This window comes from Vulpes lagopus, chromosome 12 (assembly GCF_018345385.1).
Source record: "Vulpes lagopus strain Blue_001 chromosome 12, ASM1834538v1, whole genome shotgun sequence".
Classification (NCBI taxonomy): Eukaryota; Metazoa; Chordata; class Mammalia; order Carnivora; family Canidae; genus Vulpes; species Vulpes lagopus.
This window is the reverse complement of record NC_054835.1, coordinates 66,946,333-66,969,704: the sequence shown is the minus strand read 5'-3', so window position 1 is coordinate 66,969,704 and position 23,372 is coordinate 66,946,333. Positions and strand designations below refer to the sequence as shown.

The 23,372-nt window shown below is 43.5% G+C and overlaps 1 protein-coding gene and 1 pseudogene across 16 annotated transcripts in view; both read right to left on the bottom strand.

Moving 5' to 3' along the window:
• Positions 1–2,343: 2,343 nt before the first annotated feature.
• LOC121473873 lies at positions 2,344–3,567 on the bottom strand (annotated as a pseudogene).
• Positions 3,568–17,128: 13,561 nt separating this feature from the next.
• DCUN1D4 (defective in cullin neddylation 1 domain containing 4) overlaps positions 17,129–23,372 on the bottom strand; it is a 71,174-nt gene continuing 64,930 nt past the window's right edge. For 14 of the 16 annotated variants that reach the window (XM_041724785.1, XM_041724787.1, XM_041724791.1 and 11 more), the window contains 3 exons: positions 22,764–22,868; positions 20,571–20,673; positions 17,129–20,427 (listed from right to left, as the gene is read on the bottom strand). In XM_041724785.1, the coding sequence (XP_041580719.1) occupies positions 20,372–20,427; positions 20,571–20,673; positions 22,764–22,868 (264 nt within the window). In that variant the 3' untranslated portion in view covers positions 17,129–20,371. The remainder of the gene's footprint in view (positions 20,428–20,570; positions 20,674–22,763; positions 22,869–23,372) is intronic. The other 2 variants (XM_041724789.1, XM_041724790.1) reach the window with 1 other exon arrangement.

Here is a 23,372-nt window from a genome sequence, read left to right as displayed (position 1 = left end):
CCCCGCCCCATGAAGGATTTTCCTAAATCATCTTCTGGTCCTCGAGGTCCCTGGCAGCTTTGGGGGTCCATTATGCCAGCCGGGGAATTTACCTGGTTGCTTTGCCAGTCACGTCTGCAGCTCAGCACTGGGCCCGCTGGCCTGATGCCTGGGCTATGTCAGGGCCTATAAGCTCATAGGGCACATTACTGCTCTCTTCCAGAACAAGAACCAGGACACGATTTGAATGGCAATTCGAAGGTTTTAGAACTTTAGGAAAACAGACGATTTCCTATACTGTCATGTTAACGTCAGTTCTTTTATCGAGCTAGAATACAGATTCTGAGAAAGGGTGCATGTAGTAGGGGTGCCGCGTTATGAGTTATCCCAAAGTGAAGAAACCTGTATAAATGTCATCCTAAGACTAAGCCACGACCAGAACCTTGGAACCTCATCCCCCACCCCTTCTCTCTCCAAATGACCAGTCCTCCCCTTTGGCTCAGAGACAACCCCAGTACTGACTGCTAACACCATAAATTAGCCTTCCTGGGTCTGACGCTTAGATACATGGAATAACAGAGCACGAATGTGCAACTTTGGCTCTTTCATAGTAGAATAATAATCAGGTGTGCTGTTGCACGTAGCTTGCTCTAAACATTGATTTCAATGTCATTTGGTGCACTTACGTGAGCATTTTTCTTTTTTTTTCAGATTTTATTTGTTTATTTGAGGGAGAGAAAGTGAGCACGAGCTGGGGGAGGGGCAGAGGGAGAAGCAGGCGCCCCGCTGAGCAGGGAGCCCGCCAGGCTGGATCCTAGGACCCTGAGATCAGGACCTGAGCTGCAGGCAGATCCTCAACTGGGAGCCCCGGGGCCCCCACGGAGGCATCTCTGATGAGTATATACCTAGTGGGGGAAATGATGCATCACCAGCTATGTGCGTGCTCAACCTTAACAGATAACGGCAAACAATTTTCCACAGTATTTGTAGCAAAGCGCACTCAGGCTCGACACACGTGAGTTTCAGTTGCTCCATATCTTTACCAAAACTGAATATTGTCAGTCGTTTTATTTTTAATGTTAGCCATTTTAGGGTGAGAATAGAACGGTCTCACTGGGATTCTAATTTGCATTTCTCAGATGATTAACCGTGTGAATCATCAGATGCTTACTTATTGAATCTCAGATGCTTATTTGCATGCAACCCTTTAAGATTATTGTACGTATTATATGATTTGTTCTTATTTTATAAATACAGCAGATCACATTGATTTTCAAAAGTGAAGCTGACTTTTCAATTTGGTGACCTTTATATTTTTGCTCAACTTGATAATTAGGATTTTTTTTTTTAGGCACCAAAATGTTTATTTACCCACCTTCCCACTCTCTTTGAACATTATAAACATTAACTAAACATTATAGATAAAACTAATCTTTTTGATCCAGGGTTGTGATAAGAACCATCATGTTACAAAGAGGTGCCCAGATCTATGTCTGCTTTTATGACTCTCTGGCCCTTCTCAACCTCTGGCTGTCACTTCTCTCGTCCTTTTTTGGCTGTCCCTTAGCCGTCTTTTTTAAACTCTGTAAAATAGAAACTGCAAGTATTAACCTCATTGTTCTGTGAAACCTCTTCAAGAGAATGCCCAGCACTAAGCCATGCTCTCTGGGGCATTCAAACTCTCAAAAGCTCCTCCCTTCCTTTTTTTTTTTTTTAATATATTTTATTTATTTATTCATGAGAGACAGAGAGAGTAGAGAGAGAGAGAGAGAGACAGAGAGGTAGGGACACAGGCAGAGGGAGAAGCAGGCTCCATGCAGGGAGCCCGACGTGGGACTTGATCCCGGGTCTCCAGGATCAGGCCCTGGGCTGAAGGTGGCACTAAACCGCTGAGCCACCCAGGCTGCCCGTCCTCCCATCCTTTTGATATAATCCATTCTCATCTCTCATGGGCCGAGGGACCAGTGAACCAGTAAACTAAGAACATGGGTACAAAGTTCATAGGCCAAGTGAGGGCCTAGAAGGTGACGTGTATGGGCTTTGGACCGTGACCACTGCGGACTTCCAACCTAAATAAGGACTGACTGGGCGAGCAGTTCCCAAACCACTGAGCTCAGGGTTCCTTGTGGGTTCTTCCTGGGTACTTCTATTATGACCAGGGCTTGAGAAGGGGCTTCTCAATTCCCTCTGCCACACCGAGAACAGTACAAGGGATGCAGCAGAGGCCAAAGACTGAGTGACCAGCCCTGGGGAGTCAGTGGGGGACATTAACAAACCTATCTCAAAGTTGGCACCATTTGCTCTTGGGGAAGAGAGGTGGGACCCCAGCAAGGCCAGCAGTTATAAGGCAAACGATAGGCCTGGTTCTCAGTAGCGGTAACGATCGGGCTCGAAGGGGCCATCACGGGACAAGCCCAGGTACTGGGCCTGCTTCTCAGTCAGCCTGGTCAGCTTCACATTCAGCTTACCCAGGTGAGCTTCAGCCACTGCTTCATCCAGCTTCTTGGGCAGGAAGTGAACCCCAACAGAGAACTTGTCTGGGTGGGTCCACAATTGTATCTGTGCCAGCACTTGATGGGTGAATGAGTTGCTCATCGCAAAGCTGGGATGGCCCATGGTGCAGCGCAGGTTGACCAGCCAGCCCTGAGCCAAAAGGAGGATAAGGTGCCCATTTTTCAGCCAGTAGTGGTCCACCTGGGGCTTGATGTTCACCTTCTCTACAGCATTTTCATGTAGCCATTTGATGCCAATCTCCATGTCAAAGTGTCCAATGTTACACACAATGGCATCATCTTTCATTTGTTCAAAGTGCCAGCCAAGGATGATGTCAACACAACCTGTGGTGGTGACAAATGTATTGCCGTCCTGACAGGCCTCATCCATAGTGGTCACCTCATAGCCCTCCATGGCAGCCTGCAGTGCATTGATGGGGTCGATCTCTGTGATGATGACGCGGGCCTCAAAACCCCACAGGGCCTGGGCACAACCTTTGCCCACATCACCCTAGTCTGCTACCACTGTCACCTTGCCTGCAATCATCACATCTGTAGCCTGCTTGATGCATCTATAAAAGACTCCTGGCAGCCATACAGGTTGTCAAACTTGCTTTTGGTGACAGTCATTCACATTGATGGCAGGCACCTTCAGCTTCCCGTCGGCCATCCCCTTGTATAGGTCATGAATCCCTGTTGTGGTCTCTTCAGAAATGCCTGATAGGAGCTGTAGGTACTTGGTGCGGATGAGATTGGTAAGGTCACCTCCGTCATCCAGAATCACATTGAGGGGCCCGTCCTTGAAGTACAGTGCCTGCTCAAGGCACCACAGGTGCTCCTCGTCCGATTCCCCCTTCCACGCGTACACTGGAATGCCAGCCTTAGCAATGGTCCTGGGTGGAGAAGATGTTGCAGCTGGACCACTGCACCTCAGCACCCAGGGCCGGATGCGGGCACCCTTCAGTGGCTTGGAGGCCGAGTACATCTCCCTCATGCGCATCAGGCCCGGCATCTCATTCTCCACAATGTCCAGGGCCATGTGTCCCCAGGAGGCCAGCCTGATGTCAGTGACTTTGTAGGGCAGTTTGTCCGACATACTGGCAGCGCTTCCGTGATGGACACCAGCAAAGGGAGCTGGCCTTAGGGGTAGGACCTGACACGGGAAGGGTGGTGCTGGACAGATAGTGATAATTTAGGATTTTTAAAGATTATTTATTTATTCCTGAGAGATACAGAGAGAGAGGCAGAGACACAGGCAGAGGGAGAAGCAGGCTCCCTGCAGGGAACCTGATGCAGGACTGGTCCTGGGGTCACAACCCGAGCCAAAGGCAGATGCTCAACCCTCTGAGCCACACAGGCATCTCAATAATTTAGGGTTTTTGTGCCTGTGTCATTAAAGAAATTGACCTCCAGTACTTTTTCTTGGAAAGCTCCTAGGGCACGATGATATTATAAAACAAGATCCAAAGACTTGGTGCATCTCTTCCTTAAATGTTTGGAAGAACTCATTGGTAGGGACATCTAGGCTTGAAGTTTTGCTTTATTTTGCTTTGTAGGAAGTTTTTGCTACTTAACTTCTTAAGCAGAACATCAGGAAAAGTGCACATCAGTAGACTGCAGTACATTTTCACAAGCTGAGTACATAGCCATGTGGCCAGCACCCAGATTGAGAAACATAATCAGCACATAATCAGCACATAATCAGCCTTCCAGATGCCTGTTTCTGGCCTTCTTCCAGCCATTATCCCCCTTCCCGAGGGTGATTGCTATCCTGAATTCCGAGACCATTATTTAGGTTTGCTGTTTGGGTACTTGATTGGAAATCTGTTGAGACTTACTTTTGATCCAGTATATGGTTAGTTTGGGTATTGTTTTGTGTTCACTTAAAAAAAAAAAAAACTGCCTATTTTGAAGTTGTTGAAAAGAGCGCGCTATAGAAGTCAATTTAGTCAACTTTGAGAATTGTGTCATTCAAATGTTGGATATTCTATTTGTCGGCCCGTTCTATCCGTCGGTGAGAGAGACGGGATAAAACCTCCAACTATGTCAGATTTGTCAGTGTCTTCTTTTGGTTCTGTTACTTTTGGCTTTTTATGTTTTGAAGTCATGTTATTAGGTTCATAAGATTGAGAATTGCTGTACTTTCTTGATGGATTGAACATTTACAGTTATATGATATCCCTCCTGTTAATTGCCTTGAAGCCCACTAGGCCTGGTGGTAGAATTGCTTTAGCAGCCATGTCTTTGTTAATGTTTGTAATGACCCATCTTTATCTACCCTATTATTTAAATACTTTGGTATTTAAGATTTGCCTCTGGTAGGCAGCATATAGTTAGGGTGGTGGTGTCGTTGTTCTGAAGACCTTTGTCTTTTACTTAGTGTAATTCATCCATTTGCAGTGAATCTAATTACTGATTATTTGGGTTTACTTGTACCATCTTACTCTTTGTATTAGATTATGTATCCTACATTTATGTCTTTTTTTTTTTCTTGGTTATCTCTTTTCTTCATTTTCATTAATTAAATTACTCCACTGCTTCTCTTTTATTAATTTGTCCTACATTCTTTACCATTTATATCTGATAGGATTTCAGTTCAGTCTGAACAGTTTCCTTTAATATTTCTCATACTACAAAACTGGGTAGTTGGGAACATATTTTCTTGATTTTCAGTTATCTGAAATTATCTTTGCCTTTTTTTAAAAATTTTATTTATTTATGATAGTCACAGAGAGAGAGAGAGGCAGAGACACAGGCAGAGGGAGAAGCAGGCTCCATGCACCGGGAGCCTGACATGGGATTTGATCCCGGGTCTCCAGGATCGCGCCCTGGGCCAAAGGCAGGCACCAAACCGCTGCGCCACCCAGGGATCCCTTTGCCTTTATTCTTGATGGATTTTTCACTGAGTGTACACTGGAGGTATTGGTCCAAAGTCTTTTCAACTTGTGTTTGATGAAGAGTGATGGCTACTGAAATGGTTGTTCTCCCCTATACAGTGTTTTGTTTTTTCACTCTGCTACTTCTGTGACTTTCTCTTTTCTTTGGTTTTCAGCAGTTTGACTACAATGGGCGTAGGTATGGTCTTCTACATATTTCTCTTGTTTCAGGTTTCCTGAACTTCTTAAATCTGTAAATGTATGTGTTACACTAAACTTGGGGAAATTCCAGCCTTTGTTTCTTTGTGGGTTTTTTTCTTTTTGTCTCATTTTCCCTCTTTTTTCCATCTGAAATTCCAATCATTTGTATGTTAGGTCTTTGCTGTTGTCCCATAGGTGCATGATCTTCTATTCATTTAAAATGTTTTTCCTGGTTCTCCATATTGGATTAATATCCATTACCTATCTTCATTTGCATTGAATCTTTCTCTTGTGAGTTTTTAAAAATATTTATTTATTCATGAGAGAGACAGAGACAGAGGCAGAGACAGAGACATAGGCAGAGGGAGAAGCAGGCTCCCTGTGGGATCCCTGGGATCAGTACCTTGGCCAAAGGCAGAGGCTCAATCACTGAGCCACCCAGGTGCCCCTCTCTTGTGAATTTTTAATTTCAGTAAAAGATACTCCTAGAATTCCCATTTAGTTGTATTTTATAGTTCCTTTTTTCTGTTGAGATCTTCCACCTTTTCCCTTATAATAACCATGTTTTCCTTTATGCTTTTGACCCAGTTATAATATCCACTTTAAAATTCTTATCTACTAATTCTAACATCTGGATCACCTCAGGACCAGTCGCCACTGATAGTCTTCTCTTTTGAGGTTTGGTTAGATGTTGCTGATTCTTCATAAATTAAGTTAATCCAGTATCCTGGATATTGTGATTCTTTTGTTGTGGGAACTCTGGGTTCTGTTAAATTCCTCCACAGAGTGTTGGTTAATTTGGTTAGATTCAAATAGCCAATTCTGTCTATTGTGCAGCACCTCAAAATGCATTTCAGTAGTTTTATCTTTAGCTGGGCTACTTGTAGACCAACCTGCAGACACATGGTTCAGGGATTAGTTTCAAGTCTGAGCAGAGTTTATACTTAGAATTTGGGATTTCTCCCTTCTGGCTCTATTTCTGGGATCCCTTCTCACTTTCTAGAGGCTGTGGTTGCCCTAAAATCTGTCTTCTGGTTGAAAGGCTGTAGGTTTTCTATGAAAGTTTTACTCACCCCATGTGATGCAGACTGTGGCATAACTAAAAGTTAAAAAGCTAAACTAAAAGCTAAAAACAAAACAAAACAACAACAACAAAAAAAAAACCCACCTTTTTCTGTCTCATTCTCTTAATCCAGGTGTCAACTAATCTTCAGACTCTGCCTGTTTTTGCTTACTCTCCAGTGCTTTCAGGTCATTATCTGCTTTTAATTTATCTACAGTATTTTATAATTTCTACCTATACATGTGGCTGCTTTTTAAGATTTTCTTTGTTTTTTTTTTTTTCAGAGGTTTTACTTGTATGTTGGTTTGCCTTTGTCCTGCTTGAGTGTTTGCAGCACTCTTGAACTGGGACTTCTTATCTTTCACTAGTGTAGGAAAATTCTTAAACATTGTCTTTAAAATATTGCCTTTGCCACGTTCTCTGTCCTCTTTTTCCAGGACTAAAAGTATTTGTATCTTAGACCTTTTCACTCTGCTGTAAATCTCTTGACTTATCTCTGTATTTTCCACTTTTAAAAAATTTTATTTTTAGTTTCTCTGTGCTTCAGTCTAGATTCTTTCTGACATATTTTTTATTTGTTAACTCTGTCTTTGTTGGGCTTAATTTTCTGCTAAAACCTAAATCCACTGAGTTACTAATTTCATCTATTAAATTTTTCAGTTCTAGAATTTCCATTGGATTCCTTTTTTTATAGTCTCCACTTCTCTGCTGAAATTCTCTCCCATAATTTAGAGTTATTTAAAGTCCACATCAGATAACTCTAATATCTAAATTTCCTATCATTTTTTTTTTCTATTGGCTTTCTTCTTTCTTAAAAAAAGTCTTAAAAAAAAAAAGTCTTGTCCTGGGGCACCTGGGTGGCTCAGCGGTTGAGAGTCCCAGAGTCCTGGGACTGAGTCCCACATCAGGCTCTAAACAGGGAGCCTACTTCTCCCTTGCCTGTGTCTCTGCTTCTCTCTCTGTGTCTCTCATAAATAAATAAATAAATAAATAAATAAAATCTTTTAAAAAAAAGGTCTTGTCATTTTTGTAGACTTAGTTATTTTTGAATGATTAACATTAAATAACATTGTGTATAAGAAATTACATAGTAAAAACTTCTGTATGATATTTCCTTAATAAAAGAAAGATTATTTCAAGGTTTCAATAGTCTTACAGACATTTAAAAATAGACATTAAAAAGTAGAGCAAAGCCAGCTGGGAAAATGGGTTCTGGTCTTGGAACTTTGAGGACTAAAAGCTGCTCCATCTGTCTTTCAGGGAACTGCACATCTCATAGCTGCTGCTTACTGCTGCTCTGTGCCAATCAGCTTTTTATTTCTGACTTATTGAAATATAAGATGGCAATCTACCCCACATCTTCATGACATTATAGATCTCATACCCATCTATCTCCTCCTGATTTAGTATATTTTAGTTCAAATTCCTGAAGAAAAGAACACGGGGGGCTCAGTGAAGTCTATGGATTGGTACCCATTGGGACAGGTGTGCACGTCCCTGGTCTAGTTGGCCATAGCCATAGGTGTGTGAACTCACGTATTCACAAAGGGCAGCAAGAGCAGAAAGTAAGTCTCAGCAGGGGTGCCTGGGTGGGTCAGCTGGTTGGGCGTCTGACTGTTGATTTTGGCTCATGTCTTGATCTCAGGGTCATGAGATGAAGCCCTCCATTGGGCTCCGTGCTGAGCATGGAGTCTTCTTAAGATTCTCTCCCTCTCCCACTGCGCCTCCCCTGCTAAAAAAGGTATCTGCAGCAGAAACCAAAGATGATCCTGTCTAATATAGTTTGAAGGCATTCATGTCAATATCATTAAATTTTGTGTTATTTTCTTCATTTATGAGCTTTACTGAAGATACATTACCTCTCACTGTTTTAAATTTGAATTCTTTTCCCATGAGCAAATAGTGTTTTATTTCATATATGTGTAACCCATGGATGGTCTATTTTTTTTTCCAGATTAGAATTTACTTCTGGTTCTGTCAGGCAGTTAGACTCAGGACATTCACTGCAATCACATCAGGGATTGGACTGATTTGAAACTGAGCTTTAGTCCTTGTGCTGGTCTATTTCTAGCTCATCCTTATTTGTAAACCCTTTTAGCTTCTCAGAGTCCTAACCGTAAGTCTAGGGGTTTACCAGAACCCTTCCTCCTTGGCAGACTAAACTCACCCCAGTGAGACCCTCAAAAGATCTTCTGAGCTTCTCAGCCTCTACTTTCACTCTCGAATGGACTACATCCTAAAGGAAAAAAGTAGCCTTGAATACTAGCTCATCAATCTTGGCTTCTTTCTTCTTCTAATCTTTGCCCAACAAACGTTCACTTTCTTAGTAGCTTTTCAATTCCTTCAAACAGATTCTAAAACCATTTTGCCTAACTTTTTAAAGCTATCCTATTGAGGAGGTTGTCCAAGACAGCCACCGTAGGAAGCAAACTTCAGATGCTATCCACATACTTCCCAAGAACGTCACCAACCTAGAATAACTGGTCTTACTTCTCAAGACCTTTGATCCCTCCATACTATGGAAGACTTTATAGCTAACCTTTACATTAATTGTTGCATCTGATGATTTTTCTCAAGAGTTTTCTAAAAACAGAGGCCATTATGGCACATCCTCTGCTCTTGCCCCATTGCCTCAGAGAGACCCAAGTTCAGCCTAAGGAACTCATGAAGGTGGAAAAGAGCTACATAGTGTGATATATACATGTCCTCATCTACTCCAGCCATCACTTTTGTTTTTGATGAGGGTTGTGATTTCTTCCACTTTGCCTGGCATATGGGTAATGACAGATATTAAGCTAAAGGGATAGTTGGGACAGAGTGAGATATTGAGAGGACCCTATCCACCACCACGACATGGGTCTTTATATAATAAAAAATACTATCAACTCTCCTCTTGTTTCCTAATATGTCCACAGAGCATGATGGCTGGTCTCCTACAATTACCACCACCAATGGCCAGCTTTTCAAGGACTCTCGGCTCTTACGTGAGGTGTCCTTTAGCTCCCTCAGCAAACAGGAGACACATTTGGAAAGTGACAGGGGTTACCCAGTTATCATTTGATTTCTCATACTGAGGCAACCTTCAGAATGTTTTCCAACCCCTTCACTTCACTATCACATTGAGGTACAGCCTCCCACCTTCTGATGGATTTGGATATTAGGACCACACAGGTCCATGGAATTATTCCACTTCATCTCCAAAGCTTGGGTTTGGGGAGTATTGGGTTGGAAAATGATGTGGAAAGTCAATCTCTGCTTATCTATATCTTAAATGTGTTGCCATGCCAATGATGTCATAGTCTTGGGGTAAGGCCCACCCAAATCCATTCTTCAGCTTCCTCCCACTCACCATCAGTTCCATTTCTAGATTGTTCCCTATAGGAGTGATTGTCTCCTGCCTAGTTGACTCTTGGTCTCCTACTTCCATCCCCCAGAACATCCTTCAACATCTCCTGTATGTCAGGGGGGGAATCTAACCCCGGAGACAGTCCATAGGAAGAAACTAGAGCACCACTGGATGAGTCCTCTTTACTTAAGGGGTCAAAAACTGTCCTTCAACCTTAGCAGCTTACTCTCTGTAGGGCTTACTGTATTATTCCCGGAAAAAACTGACCTCCTCTGATGTTTGTTCCAAATTAGTAAGGAGCAGTCTGATATTCCTCATATTGCAACTCTGAGGCACAATGTGCCCCCTTGTCCCATTTTTGCTTTTAATCCACCAGATGACCCACTCCAGCATCCCAGAATAATCACATATATGTCATCATCCAGTGTTCCTGCAGCTCGAAAGTCACAGAAAGCCCCTGGCTGGATGGCACCACTCTAGTAACTAGGCAGTTTCTCATGCTTGTCTTAGTCTTTCTCTGCTCTCTTCTTACACATGAGGTCATTCTGCCCGAGTCTGTTGGCCATTTACAGGGACAGGGCTGACCACAGGGCTGGTCTGGATTTGAAGACTAGTAGGAATGGCACGGCAACTCAACTATGGAAACTTCCACTTTGTTTCACCATCTCTTCACCCAGAAAACAACGCAAAGTATATGCAAGCATTCAAGGACCCATGGTAGTTTCAAGCCAGTGGACATGGTGTCACTGGGTTTCCCTTATTTTTCAAAAGGTATCTCTGCAGGCTGGAAATAGAGGAGTTTCCTAGGTCCGAGGAGCCCAAAGCCCAAATCCTGCTGTCTTCTATACCAATTTTGGCTAGGGGCCAGAGCCCGTCAGCCGTGTCACCTAGACCTCATGTCAAGGTCCTGGATTCACAACTTCTTGCTGTGCCACAGTTACATAACCTAGACTTATTCTTATTTTTCTTGGGACAATGAGACTCACTCGTTAATCATCTTTTCTTATTCTCCTCTTGGACTCTTCCACGCTTCCATCTCTTTGAACGCACTACCTCTCCCTTCTCTTGGTAGAAATCTTTGAATCAGTTCCTGAGAAAGCCAAGGCCATAAGGTTAGACCTCTTAACCACCTCCTACTCATTTACAGACGACTCCCCTCTTGTCTCAGGGGAAAACTGGTCCCTTGCCCTAAACCTCCACTTGGCTGTAGGGTCCCTCCTCCTGCTTCCTCCAGTTCTTCATTCCACCACCATCTCCATTCCCCTGCCTTTATCTTGAGGATGATAAGTTCCTAGCCCCCTCTTCAAGAAAGGAGGGAAAAGCAACAGGATCATTGGCCATAGTAACATGTCAGTCACTACTAGAACTGGTTTTAAACTTGGCTCTGTTGATCAATGACAGCTTCGTATCATCAGTACCCACACGTGATATTGTGATTGATGATAAGAAATATATATTTGGTCTTGGTCCCAGATCCTGGTAGAGTTCCTAAACCCCTCAGAAATTTCCTAAGTGATAAAAGAATTAAGATGCCTTTTGTGATGTTAATGAGGTGACTTAGAAAGTCCCTAGGTAACCTGAGGATGGGGTTGGCTTCCTGGGGAATCCATTCTGTGATTAGAGGGTTGGAAACTTCAGTCCCATCCCCATGCCCCACCTCCAAAGAGGGGCTGGAGATCGAGTTCAATCACCAATGGCCAATGACTTAATTGTGTCTATGTAATGAGCCCTCCATAAAAACCTTAACAGATGGGGTTCAGAGAGCCTCCTGGTTGGTGAACACATGGAGATTTGGGGGAAAAGGGTATATTTGGAGAGCATGGAAGTTCCATGCCTTTCCTACACATCTTGCCTGATGCATCTCTTCCATCTGGCTGTTCCTGAGTTCTATCCTTTTATAATAAACTGGTAAATATAAGTAAATGTTTCTCTGAGTCCTATGAGCCACTCTAGTGAGTTCATGGAACCCAAGGAAGGGCTGTAGGAACCTCCAATTTATAGCCAGTTGGTGAGGATCTCAGTTGACAACCTGCTCTTGTGATTGGTGTCTGGAGTGGCCATGGGGGGGGAGGGGGGGCACGGTCTTGTGGACGCAGCCCTCAACCTGTGGGATCTCACCAGACAGGTACTTGCTTGGTGGTGTTGGAAAACTACACATCAGACCATGCCTTTGAAGCAAGCCCCACCCTTCTGAGTTGGCCAATCAACAATATTCTTACTCCAGTGACCTCAATTCCACGGCTGAAGTGCACCCTAGCCATACATCCCCACTTCTGAAAAAATCAGCCAATCCCTGAACTCCGTGTTTTCCCAGAACTCGATAAAATTAGCAGGAGAGGGACACTGGCAAATCTATCAGAGACCCAAGCAGCCTGCGTGGGACTTACAGGCCTCAATTCTCCTCGTGGCAACTTTTCTCTGCACCACGTGGTCCGATACCAAACTGCCAGCGGTGGAGACATCCACCTGGGTTTAATCCTCACTCTTGCACCTTCCAGCCGTGGGAATTAGCACACGTTACATACACGTTCTGAACCTGTTTCTTCTAGTTCCCATGACTGTTGAAAGGTGTCTCGGGAGACCAGTGTAGAACACACTGCCTCACTGGCCTTCTTCTCTTCTGAAAGGAGCTAAGTAGTGTCAGTAAGCCACCAACTGGCCTTCCCGTCCACATCCCTTGAATCCGTGACAGCTTGCTGGCAGTCAGCTCTCAAAATCCACGAATACACACATGACATCAGTGTATAAAGTACCAAAGATGATGGCATTGAACCAGAAAGTCTGATTTTTTTTTTCTTGCTCACTACCATGAGTCTGTCACCTGCAATGTCATCTCATTGTGGTCAGAACTCAAAAAGTACTTGGCCTAAAAGACCATCAACGTCTGCTCCTTTATATCCCCAAATTTCCACGCCAGAGCACGAGGGAGATGGTTGCAGGTGCCTTCTAGCAAGTTACTCTTTCCGCAGGGAGGGTGGCGGTGGGATAGGGGGACACCTAGGTCACGCAACTGCTTCGCTGCAAAGATTTGGACAGTCAGACTGCACAGAAAAAACATGCTGTTTGGAGGCTGGATGGATTCGGAGCCAGTGGGGAGGGCGCGGGGTCTCTGCTAGCCCGCACGTCCTCCCTGCAACTGAGTTGTCAGCAGGTGAACTCCCTGCTTTCTGAGCCCTGTCCACACCTCGGCCCCGCCTGCTCCCCACGGAAGTTCCCCTCCCCTAAATCTCTCCCCCACACTGCCTGACCCTTCTCACTTCCCAGCACCTCAGCTCCCCATTCCCCTTGCAGAACCTTGGGAGGGGTCTTCCTCCCGTGGGTCTCCTCCCTTCTACAAAAATGCCCAGAGGCTGGGCCTGGGAAGGACACTCCTGAACAACTGACCTTCCTGTGTCCCTCCTGTGAGAAGGCTGGGGTGCTCTGCACCCCTTACTATCATCAGGTGAGTGGGCAGGCTAAGGGCCAGAGGACATCAGAGGGGTACGCCCTCTGGGAGAGGGCCAAGAGGCATCTCACACTTGCTGGAAGCCTCATGCTGTGTGGGGTTTCAAACATAGTCGGACAGCCCAAGTGGACTTTGGGGATCTGGAACCATCTCCTGCTTGAGGTAGCTGCCTCAGTACATCCCAGATCTTTTTTTCCTGAGACATTTCTCCTGCGGGCCTCGTCAGTTTTACTGCTCTCTCTTGATGGCAACCACAAACTCCTCTGTCCTGAAAAGCCCGACTTCGGTGCTGCCACCACAAGCTTTGTGTACACTGTTAGTCGCCCCTGAGAGTCATCCATGCTCAGTTCCCATCCACCCCAGTAATGCCCTACTCTCCAGAGGAACTCTTGGCACCCAGCGTCCTTCTGGTCTACCACTTACACCCAATGGGCATGAGACCCCACACCCAGGGGTCCTTCCAAATTTTTCAATCTGTTGATTTTCTCTTTATCCCAGTCCTCACTCTGCACACTTACAAATTTTAATGCCCGTGTTCCCAATTTCACATAATGGTTCTGCCTAACAGACAACTGAGGTTTGCTGATAAATGATTACACTGAGAATTTGAAAATCCACCTCGATTAGTTACATAAAGGAGGAACAAAAATTTGGAGCGCTTATGAGACATGCCGAATAGGGTGCTAAAAGGCACGTGTTATTCGATTGGGATCATCTATGGTGGGGTCATAACGCTTGTCCAAGTCCCACTCTCAAGGTGGTGCAGGTAGGAGCCCCACAGGTAATGGAGCCAAAATCAGTAATAAGCAAATAGATATGAAATGCGGTGGCTTTTTTTTTTTTTTTTTTTTGAGAAGGGGGGAGAGAGGGAGGGTGAGACAGAAGTGGGGAGTGGTAGAGGGAGAGAGAGAATCTTAAGCAGACTCCACACCCAGCGTGGATGGAGCCCACCATGGGGCTCACTCTCAGGACCCCGAGATCATGACCTGAGTCAAAACAAAATCAAGAGACGGACGTTTAAGCAATGGAGCCACTTCAAAAGCAGGGACTTTCAAGGCACTACCGGAAGTTGGCCAAAACTTTTAGGTTAGTCCACTGGTTGGGAGTACAGCTGCAGCTCTCCTGATCATCACATTCATCCCAAGATTTCTAGAGAACACTAGTTTGAATTTCAGATATTCAAATTTAGGCAATTCTGAGAAATCTCTGCTAGAAAGTGCTGGAGGAAAAACAAAACAAAAGAAACCCTCCTCAGCTTACTTTCTTATTGCCCCGGTTCTTCACAACCCTCAGGCTTCAGAGTGATTGCAAAGGAATTTTTTCCAAAGGACTGAACGCATTTCTTCAGGAGAGGAGATTACATTTGAAATGATGCTTTAAAAAAAATTTCCATTTAATGACTATAGACAATTTGTGTTTTTCAGTTTCCAATTATTATTCTCAGCATAGCTACTCACTCACTCGCTCTAGTTTCTAAGCAAGTACTTGTATACACTTTTTTTTTTTTTTTTTTTAATAATGGCAATTGAAGATAAATGTCAGGAGTGAGTTCTGGGGGCGGGGGGGAACCAAACTATCTTCTGCAGAATGGGCCCACCCTGGTGAACGCGCTCTATATTTCAGGTTACCTTGCGCCCTACAAGCTTAGGGGAGTAGACAGGGCCAGAAAGCTCACGTATTATGTATTATTTCCTCCCGTGTTAGGCTTTTTCCCCTTTCTAGCTGTAACTAAGTTCCATGGGCAACTCTTTTCTAGAAGGATCATAGGTGGTTTTCTCTCATCTTGTGGCTGGAAGTTACTCTTCACATGGAGATATGGGGTTAACGTTCAAGCAGGTCATACAGGCCGTGAGGCCCACGGCACCATGGAGAACAGGTCCTGCCTCCCTGGGGGGCTCACACAGGCCAAGAGAGGTGTTGTCCAGAAGCAGCTAACTCTTGTCTTCACTGCTGTGGCCCCGGGGCAGACTCAGGAACCTTCCATCTTTTCCTGTGGGTGATGTTGTTCATTTTTCAGTTCACTTTCCTCTCTGTCCCATTATTTAAAAAGCTGTCTTATTAGAAATGCCCTTCCTTTGGGGCAACCTTCCTGGAACCTTCTCCCTTCACCCGTCTGCCTGCCATGCACCTCGAGCTGGCATTTTTTTTTTTTTTTTTGTCTGAGACAGGCATCAGTGATTTATTCTGTCCCCAGTCTACCCTGCTCGTTACACTGCTGGAGAACTCGATTTCAATTCACGTTCCTATTTTGTAGCATCGGACGAAGTGCCTCATGCCTCCCCGATGGCTGTAGCCCAGGCTGGGTGCCCTGTCCGGACACTGGCCATCCCCCATATCCTGCCATCCACGTGCAATTAAGCTTTTCCTTCACCTCCGCCTACTATCTTTGGAGGAGTCTGCATGAGTATTTTCTTGAGTCCATCCTCAGCTTTGGGTCCAAATTAGAGTCGGAAGACCACCTACATCACCAATTTAAATGGAGTGTTTGGATTCTGTGTTGTAGGAATCTTGTCTTCTCCCTCCTGTCGAGCTTCTGGGAGTCTTAAAGTCCAGATCTTCAATCCTCAGGTCTAGGTGGGTCCTTGTGGGTTCTCTAATCTTTACGTGGTTTCTCAGGTCCTGATAATCCATTGTCAAGCATGAGCTCCGTGACTTGCTTCCTCCCACATACATTTCCTGGGCACCCACTTCTGCCAGACGTCCTGCCATCGGGGGGGCTGAGGTTCTAGTGTAAGACAATTTCAGAGAGGGGGTGACCGGGGCTGATACACACTAGAGGTAACCAGATGGCAGCGCTGGACGTAGTGAAAATGGGCATCTCTGCCCGACGCTGGCACATGGTAACCACTCAGTTATTAGCTCAGTCTTTTGGAAACACAAAATGTGGTTGTTTATCTTTTTAACTCACTGTTCGGCTGAAGCGTGTACTCCATCTGGAACTGTTCCAGATTAAAAGAGACTGAAGAGACAGGACAGCTCAGTGCAATACTTTCCCCCAGATTATGAATAAAATCGCCATCAAGGCCAATACTGGTACAAACGGAGAGGTTTTTTTTTTTTTTTTCTTTATTTATTTATGATAGTCACACAGAGAGAGAGAGAGGCAGAGACACAGGAGGAGGTAGAAGCAGGCTCCATGCACTGGGAGCCTGACGTGGGATTTGATCCCGGGTCTCCAGGATCGCGCCCTGGGCCAAAGGCAGGCGCCAAACCGCTGCGCCACCCAGGGATCCCTAAATGGAGAGGGATCTCAGTCTTAATCTAGACTGTGTATCAGGTAATACAACTGTTATCAATGTTAAATTTCTGGAGTGTGATCATTGTACTGTTGTTACAAAGATGTCCTTGTTTCGACACACTAGGTAAGAAGCATCATAATGTGATTTACTCTCAGTTCAGGAAAAAAAAAAGTATCTATCTGCAGGGAGAAGTGTACCTGCATATACACACACACACACACACACACACACACACACACACACACATGCACGCTCAGAGTGGCAAAATGGTAACAGGCAGAAAGTCTAGGTGAGAGGTACACAGATGGGTGCTTGATATACTCTTGCATTTTTTTTCTGTAGCTTTGAAATTCTTCAATATAAAGAGCGGGGTGTGGGGGGGTGGGGTGGGGAGGGAGCCAAGAAATAAAAGATAAAATACTTTAAAACTATCTTAACTGGTTTTTTGAAGCACAATCCTGAGAAGAAAGAAGTCACCAATCAGTTCTGAAACCAAACACAAATACTTTTTATTTATGGGATATCATTTTACATCAATTCCATTAAAACCTAAAACCAGTTTGCTGTACTCAAGTTAGGTGGCATAACAGTGTTTTAGTTAAGCTGGAGTCACAGGTTTATGGACGTAATGCAGATACTGACGACACGAAGCGTTCACAGTTACAGGTTGGCTGCTGTCCGTTTAACAGTAACCCCCAAGGGAAAGGTTTTTTTATGATAAAAAGCAACCCACGTTTTGGTCTCATTTACAGACACCCAACATTTAGTTGGTCAATGGATTCTATACATTTATTATACAACATATGAAAGAATAAAAGATAAGGCTTACAGAGGTATTTTAGCAGTTTTAAGAATAAAAACCAAGGGCACAAACTAACTTGGAAAGCTTTCTGGATAAACTTCAAAAGCACTGTTAAAATGGAGCCGGAGAGGCAGCAGACGTGTGTCGTGAAATGAGAAGCTACAGGTTTGTCAAGTCAGATCTGTACGAACTTAATTCAGAGTTCATGCTTCAGGAAAGCTGCGCGCTACGTTACCATGGGTGTTTACGGCAAATCAAATCATGGACTTTCTGACCTACCAGTAAACACCGAAAGGCTGTATTCCATGACGACAGAGTATTGCAATGGGTAGTTCAAGACACAGTGGCAGGAGAGAAGGGGTGTAGACAGGTAAGAAACAAAAACCAGAAGAAGGCACCCTAATTTCTTTAACATTAGCCAGTAACTAAGTGTCTGATGACTGCTCAATTTTATGTAACTTAGGGACATTTTTAAGAGAAAAGTATCTTATTACTATGCGTTTGGCCCCTTTTCCTCTCCCTAAAAATAGCTGCATAAAATCAAGAACCAAGGGCAAGCTCTCCACAGTCACAGAGGTTTATTTTTCAAGGCAGCTTAAAAATTATTTGGAGTCTTCTAGATATGCAAGATTATCGACACCTTGGAATACTTACTTTCATATTCTAATTCACGCATAGTTTTTCCCCCTATTATCAAAATGTTCGCTGTGGATGAAATGTAACAGCTCCCCGTAACAACCCTTTTATGTTAGGATTAACTGTGCTTAGTGTTTTAAAAACATTCTCCAGTTCCTAACCCTAACTTTTAAAATAATTTCATCATCTATGATTTCTTTAAGCAAAAACTATAGTTGACCGAATCTAAGAACTGTTGCCTTTAAAGTGTGATTTTTTTCTTCTTTTTTAACTTTACCGGATACTTCTGAAAATGAATCACGTCTTTCACAAATTCAAACCTGCCTGTGGCTCATCGCCACTGGAATACCAGGCACCTGTGGGAATGGAACCCCTTGCAACACATCGGTCCCAAGAGCTGTGCTTTGCCATCAACATCTTCTATTCTCTTCAGATATTAATTTGTGCAAACTGGTATGAAGTTGTAATGTAGAGGCGAGTCTACAGTTCCTAAGCAAGGAATGATTAAGTCTGCTTAATCACTACAGAGTTTTCCACACTTCTGGTTTATTTCACAGCAAACCACACCTTTCTATTTGGTAGAAAAAGGAAGTGATTTCCTTCTACCATTATCATGATCTTGTATATGCACACACACCGTATATACATACAAAATTTTCTGTCTTTGGTGGTTCAGTTAGGGGAAAAAAATAATATGAAAATCTGAACACTGTTTGCAAAGAAACTGTGAAATAGTGGTCAGGAGTAGCATTGTCTGTGTGCTTTACTCATTTAATGCCATTTAAAGGTTCACATTTAATCCGAAAGATTTTTTTGGCCAGATTTTGCAGTAAGCCGAACCTCTTCCAATCATCATTCCATCATGGGTCTTGCTCACACCTACAGCATTCACTTGTTCAAATGCACCATAGCTTTTTACTTGGTTTAAATAATTAGACTTTTATGTTTTCACAAAACTTTAGGGACTAAATTAGTCATTCAATAGCACCAGATAGTTGAGGGGAAAACATGTTATCTAGACATTTCCTCAAGAAGGGTAAGGCAAGGAAAAAAAAAAAAAAAAAGACACAAAATACAAACCTAAAAATACCGTCCTGTTTACTCTTGTTTCCTCATCCACATAAATAATGGCTATCACCTTTCTGTACAAATTACTCGGGTAATGAATGACGAGTGGCCCCTCCAGGAAAGGTCCTATTGTGTAATAAAGTTAGCTCAATGCTGGTGGTTTCGTGTCCACTGCCTGCAATGGACATCCTGCCAGGAAAAGCCTAGCATGAAAGAAAGAAAACAAAAGAAAACACCTCTCACTTACAGTATAGTTCTTTTTTTCCGAAAAATTAGAAAATTAGACACCATGAAAGCTTAACTAAAAATCCAAACCACAACTGAAAGTGCTCTGCGGTTACAAACTGCCAGCAAACCATGAGGTTTCCGCGGAGGAGGCAAAATCAATGTTACTTGAATGGCACGGGAAGCATCGGCAGACCCAACACTGACTAGGAGAATGCAAAAGGAAAAAGAAGACCGTAAAGGAAGTTTACGAGAGTTTCAAACTCATTTAAAAAAAGGTGCAATTTTAATTTGTTCATTTGTACCTATATTCAAACTACTACGGCTTTAACATCAGAGAATAGAAACCTACACCTTGCGTGGTGAAAATCATTTGTGGCATGTGGGACACGTCTATATGCTCAAATAATTGTAACTTTCATCATTTAAAAAAACGCTCATATTTAAGGAAACCAAATTATATTTGGCATATGCCTCTGGAAAAGTTCTGATTCCCACCTCCTTCCAAAAGTTGGCCTCTTTAACAATGAGGTTAATTCTGGCAACATTTGCTTATGGTAACAGCTGTTCTCTCTTGTGTTCTGAAATGCTACATTTGAGACCAAATAAAGTATAATCGGTTCATTTGAAAAAAGGGACTAGAAATATGCCACAAAAATTATTTTTACAATACAGTTTTGCAGAAATAATCTCTAGGTGAAGCTTTTTCTTTTTATACACATATACAAAATTTAAACAGCAATATACACATCATCACAGTGAGGACGTTGGCAAATTCACCAATCTGTAGTGTAAATACAAACTGCAAAGCAGCCTTCCAAGAGAACAATGCTACACAGCAAGCAGAGCTGGCCCATTCAATAGCAAACACCAAAACGTCCCTGCAAAAGGGAGACAGTGCAAGAAAAGCAGCATGCGCTTTGATACAAACAGCAATTTATGGCTAATGGTTGACATATCTGTGGTAACAGTGACTCTCTCGCTGCTATGCATAAAGTCCTAGGACATCTGTTTGTCTTTATACCACTCCACAAACTCGTCCAACAAAACTGGCCCTAAAGAGAGAGAGAGAGAGAGAGAGAGAGAGAAAACAACACGGCTATAAGGCTCTTCCCAGTGAGGAGGGTGTGCGAATGTACAGTGATGGGGGTGGGGTGGGGGGGGTGCGTGTGCGAGAGCGCCCAGCGCCGGTACTTACACGCTCCATCTTCGTCGTAGTTGCTGAGGTCAAGGTTAATTGTCCTGCTAAACTCTAGCACATTGCACCACTGGTCTTTGTTAATAACTTTATATTTTGATTGCTGATGGGAGGGAAAAGTAATATGAATTACTGACACTTAAAATTAACAAATGGCACGGTTTCAACTGCTGTATGAATCAACTTAATAAAGTTCATGAAGGTTAAGTCTTTCCATTTGAGGTATGCTAAGCACCAATCTGGGAGAAGGATGAGAGAGAGCAAGAGTAGAACTTAAGATGACAATTTCCATTAGAAAAATACCATGAGGGCTCAACACAAAATGACAAGCACATCAAAGAAACATGATTTTTATCCCTAGAAGTGAAATTTCTAGACTGCCAAAGCCCTTTTATTAAAAGGAGACACAGAGAGAGAGATAATTAGCCTACTTCATAGAGATCTTGCAAGAATTAAAAGAGGTAATTTATGTAAAGTACTTCATTCAGTGTTTGGCAGAAAGCAGGTGCTAAATAAAGAGTAGCTCCCACTAATAACCCCTGCCCTGATCAGCACGCTCCCTGTCAAGCTGTCCGCGTCAAGCACACCCAGCAGCGAGTCACCCTTTGGGAACTCACCAAGGGCTCCCGGCGGTCTCAGCACTAGGTGCTCTGGCCGTTGGAAGAAAGTTACTGTTCTAATCACTCAGAACCTGAATCTCATCTTCAAAGTAATAAATTAGAAGACTCATGAAGTAGTTTTCCTATTCCTCTTAGACAAGAAATATGCCAGAGGCATTATTTTTTTTTAAAGTACACGATTCCTGTATAAAGACTGAAAAATAAAACCCAGATTCAACAGTTTTTATATCCTACCCATGAAAACTCAGCAACACTGGGGAATAGCACGAGTAGGTAAAAAAGCTAAGAGACCTGAGCCCCTGGTTTGGGGACGCAGACGCAAGAGAAGCTCAACCCAAAGGACTGCGGTGTCCTTTGAAAAGAAAAAAAGCAAACTAACGTAAAAGAGAGAACAAAGCCCAGACTACAAGTTTGACTCTAAGCAACTCAAAGCAAACACCAGTCAGAGACAGCCGAAGATGCTCCTGCAATTGTGCAAAGTCGGACTTGCTCGCAGCAAGGTCTCTCAGCCAAAAAAAAACTCCTCTCGCTCGGGCTCAGATTTCTGCTATCCCCTGAGAACAAGGACCTATTTCTACTCATTTTCCAAATTTCTCTGACGTTTCATGGGATAACCAGAGAAATCAGAACGGATCACCTGTAGACATGGATTGGCGTGTAAACACCTCGTACAGTAAAACTAGTTTCCAGACTTGTCTTGAGGAGTCCTGGTTAGTGACGCTAAAAGCAGTTTTTAGTGACAGTCCTCAAAGAATCCGGTCAGCTGGAAGTTCTTCTGGACCAGTGTGTCAAGTGAATTGTAAGAAAGAGGGTGGCAAGAGGGAGGCCGGAGTCAGGGGAGGGCCCAAGCTTTTCTCAAAGACCCAGAACCTTCATCCTTCTGGGCAGAGGGTGCTTTGTAAGGGGTTTGGGTCTGGAGGGCAAGAAAGATGCCAAGATACGAGACAAGCCAAGCAGCTCAAACTCCCATCTCAGACACTTCCAGGTCCTACACTATCACCTGGCATCAAAACCAGCTCCTGATAAACCAGTAGCTCAAAACTTTGGATCATTAATAGTTAGAGCAAGCAACAACAGTGAAGTGCTGGATTTTCTTCTATTGCGAACGTGAAGGAAAACTGAAACTGAGGGAGATATTGCCAGTTTGCCTCACACTTAGGTTGACCTAGGTCCCCACGTTCTCGGGGACAAGAGTGGATAACAACACATGACAAGCTTCTTTTAGTAAGAAGGCAGATGGCTGTTCTTTTAACGAAAGTGGAAGTTCATGGTTGTACAGAGCAGGAAATCCTAACGGAGGGAAAGCTGTTAAAGTGGGGTGACAGAGAGGAAAGGACAGAGCTGTGGCTGTCTCAGATGCGCCTGCACTGGGAAGCCATGTGGCACATACACCCCCCACCCCAGACACACCCAGAGAAAACCGGTGACTGCTCACGGACAGCGATTACGTCACCATCATTCCTACAGGCAGAAGGGGACAACACACAGAAAGTTACGTGAAATGGTTAAATAAAAGTATACTTGGTAGTTCTAAGCAAGCAAACATACATTCCATAAAATAACAATTTGGTACCTCTAAGAATTGGTGAAAAACTGGAAAAAGGGGCCAGATTTTTCCTAATAACAGTCCCAACATGCACTTGGCAGTGTTTATGTCTAGGCTGCGCTGGTCCTTTTCCTGTTTAACAAACAAAAACAAGGATGAGCCAGGTGCCCCCAAATAATAATTTCCAATCATCCAAATTTCTATTTCACTTCGACACAAAATTAGTAAACAGCTCATTTATCATACACCATAAAAACCCTGAACCAAGCCTGAGGTGGGGGAGGGGAGGCGGGCAAATGCAATGGAAGGGCTTAATCCGTTGGGTGCTGTTATCAATTTACCATGGGAGAGATGCACGTCAACTGAGTGATCGCCCTGATGCAAAACCAATTAGTTATGTAGTAACAGTAGCTATGATTATTTCATGGGATAAAGAAAAATCTCCAACTCAATCACTTGCTATGACGTTTATGATAATTGTCCATATCATAATCATTGACCCCAAAGCCCACATCTTAACTAAATGGAATGTTAAAGGTTTCGATTTCCATGCCTAGAAATCAGGTTTCCTTAAGAAAAATCATGTTTTTCCAATAATTTTATTTCACTAAGTGTTTTTCTTGAACCTAAAAACGT